Here is a 25,815-nt window from a genome sequence, read left to right as displayed (position 1 = left end):
AATAATTTGATCCATATAGCCCAATGTACACCAAGATTAGAAGGGCACGGAGCTCTTTTTGGATGGAGATTTAATCATGATTGTTGTGGTCCCTGTTTGATGACTTTCTTTGACTTATAGGAATGTGAATTGTCCTTGTTTTGGAAGCATATTTACCATATTGGTTGGTGGTGTAATGACCAGATTATGTGCCATTTAGTATCTAGTTTTAAATATGTTGGTTTGGTTTTGTGTCAAAGTTCATATATTCTTTGTTTATGATTTTTTTTAGCCAACTAATCTTAACTGGGGCTAGTTAAGGGACAACCACTACGTTTGCAGCAATAACATTCTTGGTCCCGGCCGGAAATTAAGCAGACTTTGTGAGACAAAGTATCAGCAGGTTAACGTACGATAACTTAAAAATAGCGTTTATGAGGGTTGGGTACGGGTCCATGGACGCGACCCGCGTAGGGGCCAAAGCTGCACCCAGATGAGATGGGGAGGGATTTCTTTTCTTGAGCTTTGTGGAGCCTAATTTGTGACATTCTTCGAGGTCCTTTGAACTTTTGGAAGCATATTTACCATATTGGTTGGTGGTATAATGACCAGATTAGGTGCCTTTTAGTATCTAGTTATAAGTGTGTTGGTCTGGTTTTGTATCAAAGTTCATATATTAATTCTTTATTAATTTATTTAAATTGATCCAATTAATCTTAACTGGGGCTAGTTAAAATGATGCATGTTTAGGGGTTGAAGGCGCTTGAAATGTTCGAATCAGGTAATGGCTTATTTCATTTTCAGGAGAAGGTTGGGCGTGCATGGTGGAGTAGCTTGAAACTTCCGGTTGTATGCGCAACATGTGCAACCCGAGTGCCCCCCTGCCCTTTTTCTTTTTCCTTATGCAAAAGAAGATTTCTAAAAAAAGGGAAAAAAAAATTAAATAGCTAGAAGATAGTTTGCATGAGAACATATGCCAACCATGTTCATCGTCTCTAGTGCATACGTCACATATACCTAACTCGTTCTCTAAACTTTTGCCTTGATGAAAATAACGCAAGCTGCCCTACTTTCTTTACGTCTTTGGATATGTTAAGGAATAATAGTCCCATATCGGATAGATTAAGGACTCTTGTGGTTCTTATATACTATTGCACCGATCGATCTATCTAAATGCTCAAAATTTTATATAGAATCTTAACATGGCATCAGGTTTTCAGATAGGATCTTAACGTACAATGTACTCATTGGCACAATGGCCTAATATGATATCACAAGGCAATAATATTGACATTGCAGAAAAAAAATGGAATAGAGTTAGTTATTCTTCCTGGGGTAATTATAATTTTTTACTATGTGTTTTTATTTGGAATAGCTCTAGAGTTGAGAGCATTTTAATTAAGCAAGTTTGATAATAATTACAGTTCTAAATCTTATTCTTGCTTTGCTTTAAAAAAAAAAAAAAAGAATTGCCTGAGAATTTTGTAGTATTTCCATGGGAGAATTTCAAAAGGACGACACCTTCACTTTCATTTCACACCAGATGGTCTACTACAGAATAAATATCATATCACATCTTGAGGGATTCAAACATGAATCCTTGCATCATCGTTATATTCATTTATTGTCCGATCTCCATGGATGTGGAAATTAATTAACACTCCTCCAATCACCATCCAAGTCTCACATAAATATCTTGGAATGACAAATGACTAATACAAGTTACCTAACCCTTTCTTCTGGAAGGAAAACACTGTTACTGCTTTCCTCCATGCGCATTACATTAGCCTAGCTTGTTTAAATTTTTGATAAAAGCAACATATTAGAAACCACCAATAGAGCCATAGGAATTACTACCACTCGCATCCAATTAATTGGCGTTGTCACACGCTTGGATGTGAGTCATACTCCTGTACATAAAATATTTTATCTTTATCTCATGACCTATATCATACTTTATTCAGCCTAGTGATCAATTATACAAATTAACTCTTGATTTTATTTTAGAAGACTAAATTTCTTTACATTTTGGAAGAAAATAGAGAAGACTTAAGCTACAATATATTCCCCTCCCTTCCTTCCACTCGGCTCTCAGGATGTTGGGGTCCATGTTTATAATCAATGGAAACTACTCTTTGTCTCCATTTCAGCTCTCTTTTCCATCTCTATCCTCTCTCTCTCTTCCACTCGCCTTTGGTCAATTGAATTGTGTCTCATTAGTCATCAAGATGCGGGATCCACAAAATTTTGGATCGAAAAATTGTGGGTACAAGAATTCGTTGTAAAATGGGTTTGAATTTACGACTGCAAGTATAGCTCCAAAAAAAAAAAAAAAAAAAAAAAGACAATTGAAACATCATTCAAGGCATGCAAATATATTTAATTAAGTAAATATATTATGTTATAAATTTGATTATTTTAAAAAAGACGATGAAAGAAAAAAATATACTTTACTTTATGAACGATTAAAATATCAATAAAATCATGCCTAACTCTTTTCCTGTCTTGGACAGGGAGCATTTTGATCCGCCCAATAATAAACAAATTCTGACAAGTTGGTCCCAACAACAACTAATAGTCTCAAAAATTACACACCGTATTGGAGAGAATTACTAGATCCGTAGTGAATAACTTAGCAATCTTTGGTGCTCGTGATTTAATTAATACATATAGTTTTATTTAGCATAGAATTACATATAATTGGTATGCTTGCGTGTCGGTATGTTATTTTAAAAAAATAAAAAAGTAAAAAAGTGGGATCCACTTGCCCTCGCTTTCCGCAAAAACCCTCAATAGAAGCTGACGGGTTTGTCACGGCATGCATAAAAAAAAGAGCATAAAACCGTAGGATAGATTCTTCTCATCTGGTTTTATTCAAAAAAGAAAGAGCCCAACGGCTCATTCCGCGCAACGTATCGGGTCGGATGAAGGCTTGTATGACGGGTGAAATTAGGCTTGCGGAAGTCCACTGGTTACCTACTCTTGCCAAAATGATCCCATGCGTTCCTGAGAAGATTTTAGAACTTAGCTTTGTTTTTGGCGTTCTAGAATGTGACTGCGTCAGGGCAATTGTTTGGTTGAAAAAAGTTAAAATCTCAGATATAAAAAAAAATAGGTGACTACTATTCTAACTGTTTGATTAGAATGAGTCTTATTTTCATTCTGATATCATGAGGAATAGGAATGGCTATTTCGATTTCGATTCCAATCTATTCTGATTTCGATTTTGACTTCGGTCATGAACCAAACAAGCCCTAAAGTTAAATAGCACTGGACATGTTCACTTCATCGTCCGCATGCATGAAAAGTATGTGGTGTCATTCAAAATCAATGATATAAAGATAAGGTTGCAATGCGAACTAAGGTATAAGGTTGCACCCCTCTTCTGGGATGTGTTATTTTCTGAGTATTTTGCTAAAATGTCCTTAAGGTAAGCTCATACTAGGTGCAGACTAAACTTCCAATCACCAATTAGTGCATGTTACTTCGTCTATGATGCTATCGTCAACTCATTTGTATGTTGCGAAAGTCGTGCTTGGTAGTAAGGCTCGGTCCAATAAGCATCTGCCATCTCCTCATCTTTTAAGAAACTTCCTCTCAAGTCAAGAATTTGAAGGTTTCAAAACTACTTCAATAGAGGTTATGTGTTGTTTGAAAAGTTCAAGGCATCAAGGAAGAATCAAAAGCATGCCAAAAATTTATGAGATGTGAATAATAACTTGGGTGGAGGGTAGGGCTTAATGCGACGGTAAGGTTGCTTCATCATGACTGTTTTTATGGGTTTAAAATATGGAAAGACTCTCTGAAATTAAAGCTTCATACATTGCAGTAGAAGTTTTGTGCACCTAAATAACTTTTTTCAAAATAATAAATAGGGTCAGTTGTGTAAGTTCTGTAATGTAGTAGACAGTCGTGGATTCTCAGGTCATGTCAAGAAATCATTTGAATTATGGTCATGCATGTAGAAGTGAAGCAAGGAACTGGTTTAGTTTGCAGGCAGAAATATGCTATGGTGTGCCAAGTGGGATCCAATGTCTCCCATGAATTACACCTTATGGCATCCGGTACACATGCGATGAAAGTGATTCATCAGGAGCATGGGAACTCAATCCATTGCCCCATCTCACCATCCACAACTAGTTATGAGCAGCCTAAACTGTTCTCCAAAAAATATTCTGTAATACACTATTGTCATAGACAAATCATGATATCTCAGTAATTCTGGGTTAGCTTCATGAATTAGATCTCCATGTTTTTTCCTCCATTGCCGCATCCTTTGCCAGAGCTAGCATTTTCCAATTCTCTTTATAACTATTCCTCAAAGTATTCCCCCCACAACTAATGGAAGTCACTGTAGTATATCTTTTTCTCTTCTTTAAGCCTAATACATAAATTTGAGTCACAAGCAAATGTCTTCAAATAATTTTTCTGCAAGTATCACACAATTGGTTATAGTATATCCAATAGATCAAAGCTAAAATTCACTAAACTGCATTCAGTGAGTTTGAAACCTAATAGGAAAACTAACTCAGTCAAGATTTTTATTTTTTTTGTGTGTGTGTGTGTAGAAGGGAGGTAAGAACACCACCCGCCTTATTGCAGATTGAAAAGAGCTTTTCAGATATAGGATGTAATTACAGCGGCAGTTGCAAAGAACTTTTGATTACAGGGGTAGATGAAGTTTACCCATAACAAGATAGTAGGAGACAAAATAACACTGCAATACTGACTGACAAAAAAGAAAGCAACAGGGTAGGTGAAAATTCTATTTAAACATGGAGAAGAAAACTTCTATGAAGACAGCACATTTGAAATTCGACATTCTAAAAGATAATCTTCAACTGAATCCAACTCTAGTCTTCTGAATTTCAAACATTAGAAAATACAGTAGCCAATTTTTTGATTTTTGTGCCACAAGCTGCCATGTTCAGTTAGCTGTTTGTTACTACAAAGCATCGACCAGTTATTAAACAAACTGAGACCCTCTGAGGCTATTGTAGTCATGGATTTCTGCTTGTTCAGAAAAATTCTTGAATTCCTCTCTCTCCAGATGTCCCAATTCATGGCAGCTACAAGCATTAGCATCACACAATGAGTAGTACGTCCTTGGAAAGTTCCTTCTGGTCCAACCCACACATAGTTCTTCAAAAGATTTGAAAGATGGCAAAACTCCCATAAGCAGGCATAAGGATTTTCAAATAGTACAAAAAAACAGGCAATCAACAAAAAGTTGATCGAGAGTTTCAGTTGCAGGCTGGCAAAAAATATAGCTTCCTAATTTTTTCTGGAGCTTTATACCAATTACATCTCTAGCATTCAACTTGTTGTTCCAACACAGCCACATAAAGTATTTTATTTTGAGGGGGGCACACAGACTCCAGAGGGTGCTGGCAAATCTGCATTTAATTTCTCTTGTGTTGATGAAAAGATAAAAAAAAAACAAAATAGTATGTATTTCAATTTTTTGCATTAAATTTATACATTGTATGAGAGCATGGAATATTAATAAATCACATACCTAATTTCTGACCGATGCTCGACTCCTTAATATATCAGTTCAGCAAGATACAAATCCAACCCTGTAAACTTTTAGACTTGAATTTAGATTTCAGAATGGCTTCAAGTCACTCTTCAACTAGTAATCTACTTGGGGGCATCTAGGGCATCCTTCTGTGGGTTAGGTATCTTAAGAAAGAATATTTTTGGAGTGTCATATTAGTGAAATATGCGAGGAACAATAATTAGTATAGTTGTTAGTGTAAGACTCTAAGAGGTATATTGAATTGGCCCCGGTTGGTCTGGATTTTATATAGCTGGTCTGGTGTGGAAAGATTCACCAGCACACCCAACCTGCAAAGGTCAACAAAACAAAGCATATAATATGGCGTATGGTCATACGTGATCCCTGTGAATGCGGATCAACTCAAGGATTTCTGCCTCTGTACTCTATCATCCATGCATGTCATATAAACCATATAGCCATGATGCCGAATGCCAAATCTCCATCATGCCATGCCCATGTCATGCTTTCTCCTCCTATGTATAGTATTGATATTTTGGTGCGAGCTCCTATAGACTATTTCTACTGAGGCAGTGATGTGTACCAATTCAGCTCATTTTCTTAGTATAAGGTGAAAAGATAGTTAGAGACTCGAGGAATTTAATTAAAATTTGGCATATGATTCGATTATTACCAACCATGTACTTTTAGTGATCTTTCAAAAAAAAAAAAAACACGTATTATATGGCGTTATTAGGTATAATTTGATGAGGTTAGAATCTTGTCTACTTCAAATTCTTTTTGCATGATCAATGAGAGTGGGCTACTATATGATCATTCTATTATTCTTTTTGAGGTATTCTGCATGTGATTTGTTGGGTGAAGCTAATCGTTCGCGTGCGGAATTTATTGGTTTGCTTGGCATTGGGAGAAATTGATATGTTCCCTGAGGCTCTAAGCCTTTCCTTCGATTAATATTGGTTAATTCATCAGTGACATTGGAATAAACTTGATCGTTCTATTTGGCTACCATTTATCACAGTCTTCTTCCCCTAGGGAACTTGTGAAAACTTAGCCATATCTTCTTATTTCTTCTCAGATTAGAGCAATTCCATATGGAGATTGGCGTTGAAGATATCATTTGTATGAATCTTCTGTTGTTCTTTACTTTTATTCTCATTCCTTTTTTAAAGCAATAATATTTGATTAAAAAGTTGTAAAGATTTTACAAACGACTTTAGAAAGTAAAAGGATTTCATTATATATGAACTCAGTATAGTTCATTTTAGTTTTCTCAGGTTTTTGAAAACAAAAAACAGAAGAAAAAAAAGCAATATGAAATGGGCCATTATTTGCCCGGATTCAGATAAGCTTAACACACACCTTGTACATTATTTATTTATTATTTTTAAACCAGAAGGCTTATACATCAAATTCTGTAATCCTCTTAATTGATATATGACCTCCACCACATCATCCTTACAACCCTCAGGATCTGCGTGTCAATTAATTTATCTAGATTAAACCCAATCTTGTGCCTGCTTGTAGAACCATATGGGCCTAGCATAGAGGCCGACATTCAGAAAAAAAAAGAAGGAATGCAACTTATCAAACGGCTGAAGTGGGAGCCGTTCATGTTCACTCCAATTTCAGATTCCAACTCCTTCCGACCAAATATGGGATTTTATATGCTGGTACTATAACCGATATCTTGGCCATTACAACTATTTTGATCACCCCGTAATAACGGGTATATGAATTATCATAATATATCATTTATTACAATATAATATAAATAATAATTATTATTTATATTTCTAAAGTAAAATAGTAGTTTTTTGAAATATAAATTTTATGGAATAAAAGTTAAAGAGAGATAATTTTGATGTTTTCATTTATCGTGGAACAATCATTATAATGATTTTGTAAAAATGTTAAAAAAATAAAATTATTTTTATTTAAATCAATAATGATTATTGTAATTATTATGGCAGTCAATGTTTTTTTTAAGTATAACAACAGCTTACACATGTCGGGTATGAATATAATCAACAAAATCAGAAAAAAAATAACAGGAAGAAAGCCATTTTAGATAAAATCTTTGAAATGATGGGCCGTTTTGGGAGAATACAGTTTTCCCCCGGTAATATAGTAACCCCGCCACTGGATGGCCGCATGGCCGCCGACCTCGGACGACTGAGGTCGGCGTCCGACCTCAGAACCTCCGACCTGGAGAATTCCCGACTTCAAAGGTCTGTCCCTGTCGACCACCTACTACGGTCGAACCCCTCCGAAGTCCGGCCGAGGGCCATATCCTGCCACTGCCCCAGCAATTAATGCGCATGGCCTCTGCAGACCCCCGGTTCACTCAACAATTAATGTGCCTCTCCGGCCTGCTCAGCAATTAATGCGCACCTCCGGCTTACTCAATAATTAATGCGCACCTCCGGCTTACTCAACAATTAATGCGCATGGCTCCTATTGTCTACGGACCCATGGCTCTCCACGACAAATCAGCTCAGCGGAGTTCAATCAACCGTGATAAGTCTCTGATCTCGGCCTCACCTCCGACACCAATGCAATAATTCACTTGATCACGTGCCAGCTCGGGTCGTACGACGGCCTCATTTCCGACATTAATGTAATGATTCGTCCGATCGTTTGCCAGTCCAAGCAACATGCTGAGCCGTACGACGGCCTCGCCCCATCACATCACAGGTACACCAACCCTCCTATAAAAGAGAACCCTCGCTTCTCAAAAGGGGGGGAGGACACAGAAAACTAAAAATATACTGTCTGTCTTCTTTCTCCTTTGAACACTGATTGCCCCCCTCTGACTTAAGCATCGGAGAGCCGGCGCCGGAAAATCCGGCCACCGGCTTTTCTGCAGGCACCCCGACGGAGGACGCCGCCCGCCGACGGACCACCACTCTCCTGCGCCCACCGACCGCTCCCTCTCCTCGACGGACGACCGCCTCCGGGTCCAATTTCCAGCAACAGGCCGTAAATAAAGTCACTTGGTCAATCGCACTGTTTGCCCTCTATCAATGACTTTGGTGGGCTCAATTATAACGGTTTAAGGCGTTATTTTACGCCTTGCCACGATTCCAGTCTTCCAGATAAAATTCAGGGGCGTGCGTGCAGGTCGAAGCTTCAGTCTTCTGGCGCTTTTCCGGACACGGCTCCACTCCCTCTGCTCCAGAAAAGAGTTCGAGAGAAGAATAGATTATTTTTTTTTTAAAAAAAAACTCGAATTAAAATGGCTCTCCTCTTCCCAGATTCCACCGACGCCCATTTCTTCGCGAGGGTCTTCTCTTCTAAACCCTAATTCTTGCCCCATGGCCGAGCTCGAATCGCCCTGAAGTCATGGCTCTCGCTCCTCCCATCGGTTCCTCTCTCCCTTTCTCCTCCTCCTCCTCCCTCTCCTCCCGCAGCCGTCTCCACTTCCATCGATCCGATCCGAGATCTCTTCTCTTGCCTCCTCTTCTTCTCAGGGTTTCTGCATCAATATCCGATCACCGAAACCCTAGCTTTCAGGATTTCGGCGGAATTGGAATTGCTTATTCTCTAACGATCAAGCGGCTGCGGTCTGTTCGATTTGATCGGATTATGACGAGTGATGAGGAGGAAATGGGGGAGGGGTTCTTTGAGGCGATCGAGGAGCTGGAGCGGATGGTTCGAGATCCCTCCGACGTTCTTGGGGAGATGGTGGAGCGGCTTTCTGCCCGTGAGCTTCAGCTGGTGCTGGTCTACTTCGCCCAGGAGGGGAGGGACTCGTACTGTGCCCTTGAGGTCTTTGACTGGCTCCGGAAGGAGAACCGGGTGGACGGGGAGACGATGGAGCTGATGGTGTCGATCGTGTGCGGGTGGATTGAGCGGCTGATTGGTGGGGATCATGCGGTGGATGATGTGGTGGCGCTGCTCAACGAGATGGACTGTGTTGGCCTGGAGCCGGGTTTCAGTATGGTGGAAAAGGCGGTTTCTTTGTACTGGGAGAGACGGAAAAAGGACCAGGCGGTGATGTTCGTGAAGGATGTGATGAGAAGAGGAGGGGTCGGGAGTTATAGGATTGGAGATGGTGATGAGAACGAAAGAGGAGGGCTTCTAGGGTTTCTTGCGTGGAAGATGATGGTAAGAGTGTCAATTTTAAGTTCTGCTTATGATTCAGCATCAATAAGTATGGCTTATTTTAACAAGATTGATGTTTATCAGCTGAATGATTAGGTTCATTGCTTGATAACTTCGCTTGAATCACTGTAGCTGTTGACCATTAAATTAGTAAAATTTGAACTATCACTGATAGGGGTGAAAATGTTCAAAAGAAAAGGCCAACTGTTCTTCTATCTTAAACACTAGAACAAGTGGATTAGAGCACATTACCCTATAGGTTGTGAGATCTTGATCATTTATGTTTCTAAGAGACCTTTCAACAGAATAGCAAGTCACAAATAACTTTGTAATTTTCCTTTCTCTCTTTTGGTTGCCTAAGTTCATGTTTGCTTCATCTCTGAGTTTAGATCAATTTATGTATTAGTATTTAATGACAATACATCCATTTTGCCCAGTCACCTCAAGACAAGGAGAGATTCGTGGCAATGTTCTTGATATTGTTATCCTTTATGATGGTTTCTCTAATTACACTTAAAACCATAATACAAGCATTTTTACCCCCTTTATGGGTGTGCTTCCACAAGGAAAACCAACCAATAATTGTAACAAGTAGAATCAGTGCTGTGCTTTGATCATAAGTTCGGCAACAATCCTCAAAATCACTTTAAGATTGAAAAAAAGGAAACCTTATGCCAATGAGTGATGAGAATAATCTGACTCAACAAAGTAAATGTCATACTCAGAAATTATGTGCCGTTGGAAATCAGTTGTTTCTGTGCAAGGATTTTTTTTTTTTGAGCCTACTTAGGTCCTACAACTTCAGCTAGGATATAGTTGTCACAACCCAGGACCTCACCCAAAATGGCTAGCCGGAAGGTATTATTTGGGTTCCTTGATCCTGTATAAGTACCTAAGATCTATCCAGCAAATAACCGAAGTGGGACTAAACACACGCCCGCACGGATCCTCACATACTCCCCCCGTTTATGCCCTGACGTCCTCGTTAAGGGTTCAAATCCATTCAAATCTAATCACAAACACCACGATCGGCTCGTGGTCAGCCCCAATGGATCCGTGCTATAGTGTCCTCTAATCCATATAGATTATGAGCCGAGTCCGCTCTGATACCATTTGTCACAACCCAGGACCTCACCCAAAGTGGTTAGCCGGAAGGTATTATTTGCATTCCTTGATCCTGTATAAGTACCCAAGATCTACCCAGCAAATAACCGATGTGGGACTAAACACACGTCCGCACGGGTCCTCACATACTTTCCCCGTTCAAGTCCTGACGCCCTCGTCAAGCTAAGGGTTCAAATCCATTCAAATCTAATAACAAACACCACGATCGGCTCGTGGTCAGCCCCAATAGATCCGTGCTACAGTGTTCTCTAGTCTACATAGATTATGAGCCGAGTCCGCTCTGATACCATTTGTCACAACCCAGAACCTCACCCAAAATGGCTAGCCAGAAGGTACTATTTAGGTTCCTTGATCCTGTATAAATATCCAAGATCTATCCAGCAAATAACCGATGTGGGACTAAACACATGCCCGCACGGGTCCTCACAATAGTAGTCACATACTTTGCAATGAGCATTTGACCCTCAATAAATCGATAGAATTGGAAGAAATAGAGGGCAAAAAACTTCAAAAGCACTTAGTCTTTCCTCATATTCTGACCTGCTGACTCATCCCAATCTGATTGACAAGACAAGGAAGACTACCCAACATCTCATTATTTTGCAAAAATAGGACATCAAGAGGTTGAACTAGATAATACAATTGAAGAAAGTTTGCACCCACACATCGTACTTGTTAGTAATATCATAATTAAAGGATGATCAAAATTCTATCTTTGTTCAAAAAGAAAATTGCAGAACCTTCTCAGGCCACAGAGCAAGTCCTCTTTACAGAGTGCTCTATACCCTTGACCGTACATTTGCATTGCTTGGAAGAAATTTGGATTGCAAAGAAAGAGAAATTCTATCTATGTCTACAAGTAAGATCTTCTTGTTTGGCAATTGGAACATGTCTGGTTCTTTCACTGACCTAATATCAATCTATTTTAAGGGTATTATTTTGTCTTTAGAGTTCTCAGCCCTGGCCTGCCGCATTCATGTTTGGAAGTTCCTTGCGACCAAGCTCCTTTTTATGGCTTTAATTACATTCTAGCTATCGTGAAAAAGACAATAGACAACAAAAATGTGAATGTGAGAGAATAATTTTGCTGAGTGTTCTTTTCTTGTGAACACGTGCATTTTCTATCTGGAACTCTCACCCAGGATCAATTTCATAATGTAATATTGTGCTGTGGCCTTTGTCATGAATAGCTGTGAGAGTATTTTAAAACACTTTGGATCTTTAGTTATATTAGAGAATATATAGAAGCTATATTAGGTTCTTAAAAGGTGGTTATTTTGGTGTTTAGTATTTTGTGTGAGAAAGTAAATCTTATTGTTGTCTAGCAATATGAAGTGCCATTTTTGAGATCCATTTTTGAGATCTTCAAGAATATAATTAAATATGCTTTGAGTTTGCTTAAGCGATTCTGCTGTTGTGATATGTATAGTTTGGTGTATTTGGATAGGGTCAGTTAATCCTGGAGTTCTTTTTATGCTTTTATACTGGATTTTATCATAGTTCAAAGTTCTCTTTGTATTACTTTTGAGTTATCCATTTCTTCTTCTTTTTTCCTGCCTTCGCATTAAACTCCCTGGTTTGGAAAAGCCGAGAAACTTTATTACATGTTGTACCCAACATCTTCTGATGCACATTTAAACCAAGCAAGAAAATGTCAAGCGGGAATCAGATAATGGTGCAAGGTTCTTTTCCTTTACTTAACACATTGTACCTGTTTCACATTTCTGGAAAGTTCTGTATATTCATCTTTTTTATGTTGCATCTCAGTGATATGCTATAATATGCTTTCTTAAGATATCTTTGTTGTTGAAGAGAATGTTATATTCAACCATTTGTATTTGACAGAAACTTCTAAATGGTTAGATTAAATCAGCGATGATGTTCTTTTCTTTAAACCCTTTGTGTAAATTTTATTACCAGGTGGATGGAGAATACATTGGAGCAGTCAAATTGGTCATCGAGTTTAAGGAGAGTGGATTGAGACCTGAGGTTTACAGTTACCTTATTGCATTGACAGCATTGGTTAAAGAGCAAAAGGAGTTCTCAAAAGCTTTACGTAAGTTGAAGGGATCAATAAAGTCTGGCTTACTAGCTGAAATCGATGATGAGAATTTGCACCATATCGAAAAATATCAGTCAGATCTTATAAGTTATGGAATCCGTTTGTCAAATTGGGCAATGCAAGAGGGAAGTTCTTTGATTGCAGGAGTAGTTCATGAGAGGCTCCTTGCTGTATATACTTGTGCTGGTTGTGGTCTGGAAGCCGAGTATGAGCTATGGCAAATGAAGCTTTTGGGCAAGGAGCCCGACAGGGAGCTTTATGATGTTGTTTTAGCCATTTGCGCTTCTCAAAATGAAGTCGGTGCTGTTCGTCGGTTGCTAGCTGGAGTGGAGGCTATGAGTGCAGGGCGTAGAAAGAAAACACTATCATGGTTATTGAGAGGTTATGTCAAAGGAGGGTTTTATTTAGATGCTTCAGAAACTCTCATACAAATGCTTGATTTGGGGTTATGGCCTGAATACATAGACAGGGCAGCTGTGTTGCAGGGACTAAGGAGGAGCATACAGGAATCTGGAAATATTGAACCTTACATCAAACTTTGCAAGCGCCTATCTGATATGGATTTGATTGGACCCTGCCTTGTATATTTGTACATAAGTAAATATAAGCTGTGGATTGTAAAAATGCTCTGAAGGCTTCGATGAGAGCTTCTGCCGACTTGTTTGGTTGATTGTTCTCTTACCAGCCAAACTTTTCTTAAGCATTTTGCTGGACTTGTATAGTAAGGATGAATGAGGACCGGGAGTTACAGGGTTTTAGTAGGCACCAAACATGGATCAAGATAAAGTACTTCCAAAAAAAATGTTACCAGTGTCTATACAGGCATAAATAAAATATATATAGTCTCAGATTTTTGTAACTTTGCCTTCTATGATGTTGAAAATCTCAGATTTCAAATGTGTGAGTTGTCTGAAATAATCTTCTGGATGGCTCTATTAAGTCTCCCTAAGGTTGAAGCTTGATTATTAAGTCTGCATTGTACTCAGTATGGTGATGTCTTGAAATGCCAAACTACCCTGTTTCCCATTTTGTGGAAAATCAATCGGCACAGAGGCGCAGGTATGTCCTCCCTTCTTCATAATTTCCCTTCCTCTAACATTTGTGAAGTGCTACTGATATTTACTTTATATGTATCGCTTCTCCACTTCCTGTTGCTATTTGAATATGCTTCAGATATTCTCAATCATTTTATTTCAATGCATGAAGTTTCTCATCTCCATTCAATTTAATCCTGATTTTTCTCCTTTTAGGAAATCCATGTAATGCTGCTTTTCTAAGTTGTGCGGCTTAATGACATATACTTGATCCACAGTTGTGCATTAGCATATCTCTCTTTTGTAACTGGTGAAGATGAATGATTATTCACTGTTCTCCAATTCATGCATAAATATGGTTTTCCAGCAACCAAGCATAGTGCAGTCAGCAAAAATATGGAGAAATCATCATTTTATGGTCACTATAATACTTGGAAAGCTAAAAGATTGGTAAGGAGGAGGAGAAAATCACTTGTTCTGATTATGTCCATTGTTTGATTTTGAGACAGCAAGTACTTAACCATAACAGTGCAAGCATTTAACTCCCAGAGTCTGGAGATGCACCATCTAATTGTTTAAATCGTCACTCTTTAAAAAGATGACTGTAATATTTGGTGGGTGACAAATGATAAACACATAGGTCTTTGAAAACTACTTGAAGGCTATAATATCTTTTGAAGCATTAGGGCTTAATGAAAGGCTCACTTACATGTTGACTATCTATAAATAATACACTTGTATGTTTACTATCTATAAATAATACAAAAATATATAAGGCTGAAAATGACATCGGTCTAACAAAAACTGTAATTTTAACCAGGGTGACATTTTAGTTTGATGGGTTAGTGGAAAGCCACATGATTTTGGTGGGCTATTACTTGGCAAGCTTGTGGGACAGTTCATTTTTTGCTCTTTTTGTCAGATCACTGTTCAATTGAGTTGGGAACATGAACAGCTATAATGTTCGGCTCTAAGACCTTTTGTAACTCGATTACAGGGAAACCAAGATGACTCACTTTGGTCATTGAAGTACTTAATTTAAGGTAGCAGCAGACAATAAACTGAAAGGTAAATGGTCAATCTTCTTACACCTACACGGACATAGCTTGAGGCTGATGACTGGCCAGTTCTGTCAAATTTGTCAAGATTGGTTTTCTGTCTAAGATCAATGATCTATGGGTTTGGTGCACTGTCAAAATTAAGAAAATGTTAGGCACTTTTACTACATTTTAGATCGAGACAAGTTTAAAGTTTAAACCATGTATGGAAGCATTACTTTGTGGGTTAGAGAACCTGTACGGAGATGCCAATCTTGTCACTCTCTATTTAACCTTTGTTCTAGATTGCCAGTATTAGCTCATCCTTACCTTTAAGATAACTGTATCTTGCTTTCCATTGATGCTAGCATACTTTCTGATGTAGAGAACTTCCTGTATGCCGTTCTTATAATTTCTCTTAGGTCTTGGTTATGATCTGTTATCAGATAACAGCTTGGAGTTGCATCTCTACTCTATTTACCATATTCCAATTCGTCTCCATATTACCATCTGTCCTTCTGCTATAGCATTGAGGAAAGCAAGCAAAAAAGCTACCTCCTTCCATGATCAGTTATCCCTCAACTCTAAATGCATCTGCCTTTCATTGTTAAATTCTAAATTTTCCCCTGCTACTGAAATGCTCTTATTTTATCTGATCCTGTACCTTATTTCCCTATATATATATTATATATATATATATATATATATATATATATATATATATGAGTTTGTTATTAATCTCATATTTATTGGTTCATAATTGCTTCAGGTCCAACTTGACTATTTACTTTGTTTGTCACAAGGTGTAATAAATAAGGGCATTGCAGTGCATGAGGCTTTTGCCATATGAGTCTGAGAAGGGTCAAACATATGCAGCCTTATCCTCACGTAAGGAGAGTGTTTCTATGATTCAAGCCCATATCTAGGTCACAATGAAGTAACCTTACCATTGTGCTGAGTCCGACACTCTTATTTGTCATAAGGAGTAATAATCATCATTATCAGAGAAGTGGTTCTCTAGAAGCTTTTCTTCAATCCCAATTTTTATTTAATGATTATATAGCCATGTTTACATCTGTATGTAACACTCTATTTCTGGGATTTGAGCAACTCTAAATGTGCAAAAATGTGAGAAATAAAATATTATATGATTTGAAGGTTCCCTGCTTATTCATGCAGTTGTATAAGACTGGCAGTAGATATGTGTGCATATATGCACTTGTGATGTTATGTTATGCAGTGGTGCATGTTCCTGGAAGAAGTCCCATTACTTGCATGACCATGTTATTGCATACGTAGGCATCTGTGTGGTCTAACCTGTTTAAGAAGCACCTTATAAGGTCTGAAAAGTGACAACTCATCTTTCGAACATTTTTTTAATATTGCAGGACTGAAGATATGCATCAAGAATATCACCTGTAAAGCAACGCAGGACTGGAGATGAACGGCAGTATATACGTTCAGTTGTATGAGGGAGAAGTTCCTTAAAAGATGCATGTTAATATGTTATACATTACTGAAATTAGTGGATGCATTAAAAAGTGGGAAAAAAAGAGACTATTTTGGCTAATTAGATAAATTATAACTGAGCTTATATTGAATATTTGGTTACCAGATCGAAATCTAAATTGACCCTCTGGTGTCCTTTCTAAAAGAATATTTTGGACAGTTAAATATATTTTTTACTCGATACATTCATCTGGATTCATCTCCCTTTTTAAAAAGATGCCAAGAAGAGGTCATCAATAAAATGCGTGATTTCACCAATCTTGAATCAGATTAAGATCACAGCTTCTGGTCATGCCCTTTTTTCCCATGCATTGCGCTGCACTTTGCCTTGAAGTTGATCTATGACCTGTGACGCCTCCAATAACAACTAACCTTGATTCTCAGCCACAGGAGAGTACACAAGAAAAACATGCGCGGGTGGCAGAAAACAAACACACACCAACAGCAGATGGAGGTCGATGCCTGGGACTCTTCGTCACTCGCATTCCCTGGGCAGGTCTGGTAGCTCTTTGATTGACTTGTGGGGGCATGCCAAGCTGCTTAAAGCCGCCGTCTGCATGACTGTAAAAGGCCGCTTTGGGCAACTCTCATGGCTCGTCATCATTTGCGTGGCCACATTACCACCAGCCACCCGGCCAGCCTAGTAGACCAGATGCAGTTTCCAATAGCGCAGTCAATGGAAAGCTGTCATATATCTTTGACTGTAAGTATTTCTTAAAACTATGAGGAAAATTAGCACTTAATCATATGCGATATTTTCTTTTCATCTTTCGTTAGCAGTCCGATCGAAATCATTATGAGAATGGATTTGTTAGCAGTCAACAGGAGAAAGAAAACTCATAATGACACGCCCTTTTCTGATACACCTAGTAAAAGAGCACTTCTATCAAAAGCAGTGCATTTATCGTAAAGAATGGATTAATGTTGAAGTTAATCCGGCTTTGATATCCGACCTCAAGCTAAGCGAGTCTTCGAGAGATTCTCCGCGACCCATGACAACGTAATCTCTCGTTAACTGTGTCATGTCCGGCTAAGTTTCTAGCCTCTCTCCTTTTTTTTTTTTTTTTTTTCTTTTTTGCTAAAAAAAGAGGGGTAGGGGGGAGGAAGGGACCAGCCCACCCTCGCGTAGCAGCCCCCACTAGGCTCCCGCCCCGCCAGAAGAATATTCGATGCGGGTAGATTCTGTTTTACTCATATCCTTCCCACATGAAGGTGAGTACATCATACTTGGCACCGCCCAGATATAGGTGAAAGGAAAGTATAACAGCCAACAAGCCATCCGGATGTGGAGCATCCGGTCCCCGAATTTAATCGACGCCCGCGGATTTCGAACCCGGACAACTTGGACGAAATTATCGCTTCCTTACCATCAGGATACCACCTTGGTGGCCATTGCCATCCTGCCTTCACTAATAATAATAATAATAATAATAATAATAAAAAGAGGCAGGATGGCAATGAAGACTATGAAAGTTGATAACTGCATGACACGTACCTCAATTCCTAGTGGGGTCCGCAGAATGGAATCTCGAATGAAAGTCATAAATAAAAAGAATTCCACAATTATAGCTATAAGAAGTGATCATGGTACAGAATTTGAAAATCAACATTTTGAAAATTATTGTAGTGAAAATAGAATTAAGCATAATTTTTCTGCATCTAAAACTCCACAGCAAAATAAAGTAATAAAAAGGAAAAACATAACCTTGAAAGAAATGACAAGAACTATGTTGTGTGAAAGTAATTTTCTAAAATACTTTTGGGCTGAAGCAATTAACACTTCATATCATATCTTGGACATGATTTTATTAAGAAAGAAAATCAAAATTAAACTACTTCCATTTACATATCTATATATCCTTATAGATCGTATCATCAATAATCGTCATTTGCCTTACTTTCCGTTTTATTTAGTCTTCTATTAGTTATCACAGTATTTCTTACCTCCTCGGGACGTGGAACGAGAGATGCGGAAGCAAAGACGAGAGAGCCAACCCGACTTCCGCGCCCCTCCTCTTCTGGCGGAACCAACCCCACCACCATTACAGCCATTGATGATAGAGAGAAATTCCTCCCTTGCGAGAGATCATTGGAGAGAAGGAGAGGGAAAAAGAGCTTCGTTCGAACAACCTCCTCTCCTCAACTACATCTGGTTGGCGGCCAACATTCTCTCGTTATTATTTTTACTTTCCAATTTCTTATAAAACTATTTCCTATCAAAATAATTACAGAATATATATATATATAAAAACAAAAACAAGATTCCCTCTCTTTCAAGCCTGCATCACCATCGCCCTTCCTTCTCCAATTTCCCTCTCCTCCCCGGCGGGGCTTGCAGGCTCCTCTAATCCCTATTTTGTTATCTTTTCATAAATTTAGTGGTTAATGCCTTGAGGAAGGGAGAAAGGAGGAAAAGAAAGAACAAAAAGAAGGGAAGAAGAGAGAGGGGGGAAGGAGAGAAAATGCAGAACAATTTCCTGACCAGCATTCGGAGTTTAAAGCTGATCGACGGGTGCAAAGGGACCCAAGTATACGCCCTCAACCCGTCCTCCTCCGGCAATGGCGGGGGCGATAAGAACCACCTCCGGCCATCCTTCTCCCTCCGATCCAAATCCGTCCAGCACCACCACCACCACCACCACCATTCCTCCTCCCTTGTCTTCGAGAATCTTCTGCCCTACGGCCTCCCTTCCGCCGACCAGATCGACCCCCCCATCGACCCCTTCCTTCGCCCCGTCGACCCCGTCTCCGCCCTTGCCGCCTCCTTCCGCCGCCTCTCCGACGCCGCCGACCCCGCCACCCTCTGCGACCTCTACCTCGAGCAGCATTCCTTCCTCCGGCCCCTCGCCGACCTCAAGCTCCTCCGCCGCTCCCTCCGCTCCGCCCGCCTCCACGCCCCCGACGTCCACCACCGCCTCGTACTCTCCGCCTGGCTCCGCTTCGAGCGCCGCGAGGACGAGCTCGACCCCTCCACTCCACCCCTTGCCTCCTGCTCCGGCACCAGCCCCGCCCTCGAGTGCCCCCGCGCTGCCCTCTCCTCCGAACCCCTCTCCCAGTCCTCCCCCTGCCCCTGCCGCCGCGCCGCCGCCGCCGTCAAACCCTCGATCGCCGATGAGGAGGAAAGCGATGTCTGGTTCTGTATCGGCGACGAGGAGGTGGCCTGCGTGCGGTGTCGCGTGGCCACCCTCTCGAAGCCCCTGTCGACGCTGCTCTACGGCGGCTTCGCGGAAGCCCAGCGGGAGCGCATCAACTTCACCCACAACGGCATCTCCGCCCGCGGGATGAAGGCCGTGGATGTCTACAGCCGCACCGGCCGCCTCGACGACTTCCCCCCCGACACCGTTCTGGAGCTACTCGCCTTCTCCAACAAGTTCTGCTGCGAGGGGCTCAAGGCCTCCTGCGACGCCAAGCTAGCCTCTCTCGTCCGCTCCACCGATGACGCCCTCCTCCTCGTCGACTACGCCCTCGAGGAGACCGCCCACCTCCTCGTCGCCGCCTGCCTCCAGGCCTTCCTCCGCGACCTCCCCAAGTCCCTCGCCGATCCCGACATCACCTCCGTCCTCTGCACCCCGGAGGGCCACGAGCGCCTCGCTGCCGCCGGCCACTCCTCCTTCGTCCTCTACTACTTCCTCAGCCAGGTCGCCATGGAGGAGGACATGAAGTCCAACACCACCGTCATGCTGCTCGAGAGATTGGGCGAATGCGCCGCCCCTGGGTGGCAAAAGCAGCTAGCTTTGCACCAGTTGGGCTGCATCATGCTCGAGAGGGGCGAGTGCAAGGACGCCCAGAAGTGGTTTGAGGAGGCCGCCGAGGAGGGGCACGTCTACTCTCTCATCGGCGTCGCCAGGGCCAAGTTCAAGAGGGGCCACAAGTACACCGCGTACAAGCTCATCAACAGCCTCATCAATGAGTATGAGCCCGCCGGGTGGATGTACCAGGAGCGCTCGCTGTATTGCATTGGGAAAGAGAAGATGGCAGACCTCAAGACTGCCACCGAGCTCGACCCAACGCTCTCCTACCCTTACAAGTACCGGGCAATTGCGCTCATGGATGATGACAAGCTCGGTGCAGCCATTGCAGAGATCAACAAGATTCTTGGCTTCAAGGTCTCGACCGACTGCCTTGAGCTCCGGGCATGGTTCCTTCTGTCGCTCGAGGACAATGAGGGGGCGCTGCAGGATATAAGGGCTGTCATGACATTAGACCCCAACTATATGATGTTCCATGGGAAGATACATGGGGATCAGCTGGTCGAGGTTCTCCAGCAGCACGTGAAGCAGTGGGATATGGTGGACTGCTGGATGCAGCTCTATGACAGGTGGTCTGCAGTGGATGATATTGGTTCTCTCGCTGTTGTTCATCAGATGTTGGCAAAAGAACCTGGCAACAGCAGTTTGCGGTTTCGGCAATCTCTTCTACTATTAAGGTAGGCACTCTTGGATCATTTGCTTGCAATGAAGCCTTTTTTTCCCCAGCATTTGCATCCTTTATGTTTGTGAATTAGGCGCTGCTGAATGTTTGATGATGATCACAGTCATGTCATGTAACACTCAGGTGAAAATTAAGGAATCTGACTTGGCGATGAATTGTCTTATGTCCAAAATTTATCTTTGCTGCCCAAGACTTGTAATTTTTCATTTGATCCTTTGAAATAGAGTGTTTTATGTTGGTATTAGAGAAGCTGTCAATAATACAAACATCTATTGACTAAATGGTAAATAGAGATGGATTCTACAGACAAACTAAACAGTGAAGACTAGGATATACCTACCATTGATTTTAAATATATTATTTGACTTTAATGCCAAGATGGCTACTGGGTTGGTCTGGTCGATGAGGTACGGAACCAATCTTCAAGATGATTTATTTGAAAAAGGTGTGCATCTTTTTATCACTTTGCTTGCCTCTCATGCTTGGGCGTATCCTATCATATGAATAGGGTACTGAGTCCTTCCTGGTTTTTTAAGTTATATTCTGAATGCTATTTTAAATTATTTTCTCTTCCTGATTGCAATTCTATTTTTCATTATATTAACGAGTATTTCTTGATCTATTCACAAATCAGAACCTTAAGATGATGATGCATTCAAGATGTAGTTAAATGACAAATGCATACTCAACCTCAGTAGCTCACTCAATGTTCACATTCCTCCACCCAATAATAGTCAATGTGATTATTCAAGAAATCTCATATCTGTTGGGGTATAATAGCCTTCCTTCATAAATGCATACAGATTCATTATCTCTCATAAGTTGTCAAGAACGTGTTATCTATGAGTATTTACCTACCTGTCGCCTTCTTCATATCCTCAAAATGGATTTAGCCGTATTATGATGCCTTTGATTTATAAAGAAAGAAATTGCAATTTCTCATGTCATAACTATGACCTTGCTTTGCAAAAGGCCGAGAAAATGCTTACTCCCATTTGTTTTTTTTTTCTTTCTTTACTCAACTTCTACTGACATTGGCAGATGCTGAATTCCAGCACACGATCATCTCCATCCTGATACCAATTTAGAGCAATTTGCTTCCCATGATTTCAATAAATAATTTGAATTGGCACTTTACAATACAGTTTTTAGGCTGGTATAAAGAATAATATTTACCAAATTTTAGTTTAGCTTTATATTGTGAGAGGTTTATTGTTAAAACTATAGCCAATAATAATCCATGAACATTGTACTTGTTTTCTTTTATTTACCAGCTGCAGCTTCATCAAGCCAGATTTTGATTGGAACCATTTGCGGGAATTTATTAAATCCAAATGGTGTTAAAGTCAACTAGGAAAAGTAACAAATTATGGTATTACTTGTACCCAGAGCATACTAAAGCATGCTGGATATGTTTTTATTTTTAGGTTAAATTGCCAAAAGGCTGCAATGCACAGTTTGCGGCTGGCCAGAAATCATTCAACCCATGAGCACGAAAGGCTTGTCTATGAAGGATGGATTTTATATGACACTGGTCACCGGGAAGAAGCATTAGCCAAGGCTGAGGAGTCCATTGCCATCCAGAGGTCATTTGAAGCATTTTTCCTGAAAGCTTATGCTCTGGCAGATACAAGTCTAGATACTACATCTTCAGCATATGTTGTTCAACTGCTGGAACAGGCCAATAGCTGTGCTTCTGATAATCTTCGGAAGGGGCAAGTAAGTACTAAATAAAACATCATTCACAAAATATATTTGCTCTATCATTCATGTAAATTCTATTTTTAATGTCTGTAAAAAAATTCCACTCCAGGCATACAATAATATGGGAAGTATATACGTCGACTGCGATATGCTGGATGAAGCTGCAGAATGTTACTTGAAGGCCCTTGACATAAAGCACACACGTGCACATCAGGGTCTGGCGCGTGTTTATTACCTCAAAAATCAAAAGAAAGCTGCTTATGATGAGATGACAAAGCTGATTGAAAAAGCAAAAAACAATGCATCAGCATATGAAAAACGTTCAGAATATTGTGATCGTGACATGGCAAAGAATGATCTAAATATGGCCACAAGGTTGGATCCAATGAGGACTTACCCTTACAGATACAGGGCTGCAGGTGAGTTCCTGATTGGTGTGCTCAAAGCTTTTTCTTAAGGAATTTTTGTTTTGGCCAATTATTTTCTTAATTTGATTTTCAATGTAGTTTTTTTTTTCTTTTCTTTAAAGTAAATGTACCCAATGCAATAGTCTTGCTGAATGGAAGAAAGAAAAATAGACAGAATTCAGGAAGACAATATCTTACTTAAGATCACATTGCTGAGTCTTGGATCATGCCTTCTTTGATCCTTATCGCTGTTTTTGATGTTGTAATCACATCTTTTATAGAAGGAATCTAGTTACGAATTTGTTTGTAATGTTCATTGTATTTCTAAACTGTACTTCAGATCATTTTGCATCCACTTGGTCTTGGATGAGTTTATCATCATCTTCTTTATCTCTGATACAAGTCTTTTCAATAGCTAGTTATTGTTCTGTGTGACCTAAGGGGCCAAATTGATCCTTAATACTTCTCCTCTCCTTTACCTTCACTGAGTCTAGTTGGAAATGGATGGTCTTGGTCACTCAAGCTGCTTGGTGTTCCTTTAAATTATTTTTTTCTATTGATTAAGCCTGTGAAGTTTCTGACAGTAGGTAACATTGAGCTTTCATCTCTTTGATGTATTGTTTTGCTTGTCTGCATGTCCAGCAGACTAGTTTTCCTTCACGGTGATACACCATGATTTTCCATGTGACTACATCCCAACTTTGGATGGCAAATTAATTGGTGCAAGCAACCAAGTTGTTGGTCCAAATACTTTCATTTTCATCTTGAGAGCCCTGATATACTGTATAACTTTATGGCCCACCACCTCAGAAGCATCCAAAATGAACTCAATGTAGAATTTTTTTTTCACCTCATTAATTTTTTTTAAATGCTTGAAACAATATCTAAAGAAATTGCAGACAACTATTGATTAAGTTGCGGAAGTAGGTGGGTTAAGGACGAGTTGGTTCTGCTGATGCCAATTTGCATGCATTTACTGGCATCATTTCTTCAGTAGTAAATAAACTAGCACTATCAAGCCTCTTTCCAACCTTTTGATGGTTATGGTTATACTTTATCCACTGGTTGAATAATAGGTATCAGCAGATGTACTGCAAACTAGCAACACCATTTCTTCAATTTCATCACTAGTGAGTGGTCATGCTCATTTAGAATAGCCAGACCAAGACTACCTGCAAGACAGAAGATATCCAGGCCAAACAAAATATTTGCCTCTACTTTCTTTTTGTTGTTGTTGTTGTTCTTTTTTTTTTTTTTGTTTAATTTAGTGATACTTATTTTGCTATAATTTTCCATAATCTGTAACTTATATGTGCAGTATATTAACTGCATAACATATTTGGGCTGCTAAGTTCAGCGCATGTGGCAACATGTGTATGGCACAAGGGATTGATACTTGGACTTTGCCTTGCTTTCATGACTCATGTCAGTCTCAAAGAAACATGAAGTCTCACGTGAAGCATAAATTGCTCTTAACCACATTAAAGTTGATCGAATCTGAATATTCTTTAAGCAAAATTCATTTTGTGGACATTTGCAAGCATTTTTGCATTCAACCTAGTTTAATATATTTTAAGTTGTACATCTGTTTAGAAGGAACTGTGACATAAATTTTTCCCCTCTCTAGTACTGATGGATGACCACAAGGAAGAGGAAGCGATTGCTGAGCTCTCACGTGCTATAGCTTTCAAGCCAGACCTCCAGCTTCTACACCTACGTGCAGCATTCTTCGACTCAATTAGGGATGCAGAAGCCACAATCCGGGATTGTGAGGCAGCACTTTGCCTTGACCCCACCCATAGTGATACTCTTGATCTCTACAACAAAGCTTGCGGACGAGCTGATCCACTGAGTAAGTAGAGTGTGCCATTGTTGTGTGTGTGCTCGACTTTCGAGAGTTGAGAATGCGGCTTTGGTTGCATGCTCTTAACAAAGAGGTTAAGGATGAAGGATACTTAAGAAGAGCAGGGGCAAGGCAATGAAAGCAGTATGTATATATCGATACAAGAGTCTTGAAATTTTTGAGGGTAAGACAACATTGGGCGCACTATTGGGAAGACCAGTGCTGTGAAATTGCGTGCATATCAATTTGACTGATGGCTGCAGCAAAACTGATGAACTTTTCTTGAGGTTCATCTATGTATTCTCTCGATGATCCTCTTCTTTTTTTGCCCCAAAACTTTGATTGGTGAAACAAATTTTCCATGAGTAAGAGAGGCCAGATGAATATTTTTCCTTTGTATGCGTCTCTTTACAATCATCTGAAAAGAATTATCGCTCTCATGCACTCATAAAGTGAAGAGGACTATTCTTTTTTTGTTCCGCCCCCCTTCTCCCCCCCCCCCCAACCTTCTTTTTTTAGCCCTTCAGGTTGGAGTTAGAGAAGCACTTTCTAATGTTTCTCTTGGTTGGAATCAAAGAGGGTTTTCCTTTCTGTGAAGAAAGCTCATCTGTTTTAAAATTTTTGTGACAGCATAGAACCTGAAGAATCTGTGGGGTGGACTCCTTAGGTCTAACGTGGTTTGGCACAAATTCTTTAATAAATTGGATGCCCAGACTCCAAGGCCTATTTTCAGCTTTCTCTTTAATTATTATAATGATTAAGACTCCATTTGGTAGAGCCATTGATAGTAGAGCTTTCAAAAATAGAATTTTTTGAAGTAGAACTTTTATAAAAATCTATTTGCTGTTTAATAACTATATTTCTGGAGCGTTGTAAAATTTTAATATGTGTTTGGTAAATAATTTGAGAAAATACTTGTGGATGACAAAATGATCATAAAGAACATTGCATAGTATTATACAATAGAACATAATAAAATATAATATGTATTAATACATAAATATATGATATAGTATAATATTATTATAATGTAATATAATATTATTATAATATATT

The 25,815-nt window shown here is 39.9% G+C and overlaps 2 protein-coding genes and 1 long non-coding RNA gene across 4 annotated transcripts; 2 read left to right on the top strand and 1 right to left on the bottom strand.

The window, feature by feature from the left end:
- Nucleotides 1-4,732: 4,732 nt before the first annotated feature.
- Nucleotides 4,733-5,772, bottom strand: LOC148699674 (uncharacterized). The gene is made up of 2 exons (XR_015974487.2): nucleotides 5,498-5,772; nucleotides 4,733-5,375 (listed from the first exon to the last, which is right to left on the bottom strand). It is a non-coding gene; the product is annotated as an uncharacterized LOC148699674 (long non-coding RNA).
- A 2,748-nt stretch (nucleotides 5,773-8,520) lies between these two features.
- LOC103706720 (pentatricopeptide (PPR) repeat-containing protein) lies at nucleotides 8,521-16,039 on the top strand. Of its 2 annotated transcripts, none has more exons than XM_008790936.6 (3): nucleotides 8,521-9,610; nucleotides 12,653-13,853; nucleotides 15,669-16,039. In XM_008790936.6, exons 1-2 carry the CDS (start codon nucleotides 8,846-8,848, stop codon nucleotides 13,424-13,426), a joined length of 1,539 nt encoding a protein of 512 aa, XP_008789158.4. In that variant the 5' UTR covers nucleotides 8,521-8,845; the 3' UTR covers nucleotides 13,427-13,853; nucleotides 15,669-16,039. The 2 variants fall into 2 exon arrangements, with proteins under 2 accessions (XP_008789158.4, XP_026660322.4); XM_026804521.4 differs by having other exon boundaries at nucleotides 8,563-9,610; nucleotides 15,635-16,039.
- Nucleotides 16,040-16,471: 432 nt separating this feature from the next.
- LOC103706721 (ethylene-overproduction protein 1) lies at nucleotides 16,472-25,152 on the top strand. The gene is made up of 6 exons (XM_089928114.1): nucleotides 16,472-17,077; nucleotides 18,289-18,526; nucleotides 18,754-20,800; nucleotides 22,233-22,524; nucleotides 22,619-22,928; nucleotides 24,544-25,152. The coding sequence occupies exons 3-6, from the start codon at nucleotides 18,837-18,839 to the stop codon at nucleotides 24,774-24,776; spliced, it is 2,799 nt and encodes a 932-aa protein (XP_089784240.1). The 5' UTR covers nucleotides 16,472-17,077; nucleotides 18,289-18,526; nucleotides 18,754-18,836; the 3' UTR covers nucleotides 24,777-25,152.
- The last annotated feature ends 663 nt before the right edge of the window (nucleotides 25,153-25,815 follow it).

The sequence above is a fragment of the Phoenix dactylifera genome, chromosome 17, assembly GCF_051530095.1.
Source record: "Phoenix dactylifera cultivar Ajwa chromosome 17, Ajwa_hap1_PhDact_Kaust_v1.1, whole genome shotgun sequence".
In the NCBI taxonomy this organism is placed as follows: Eukaryota; Viridiplantae; Streptophyta; class Magnoliopsida; order Arecales; family Arecaceae; genus Phoenix; species Phoenix dactylifera.
Note: the sequence above shows the minus strand (reverse complement) of the source record. Positions and strands in the feature narration are given on the sequence as shown.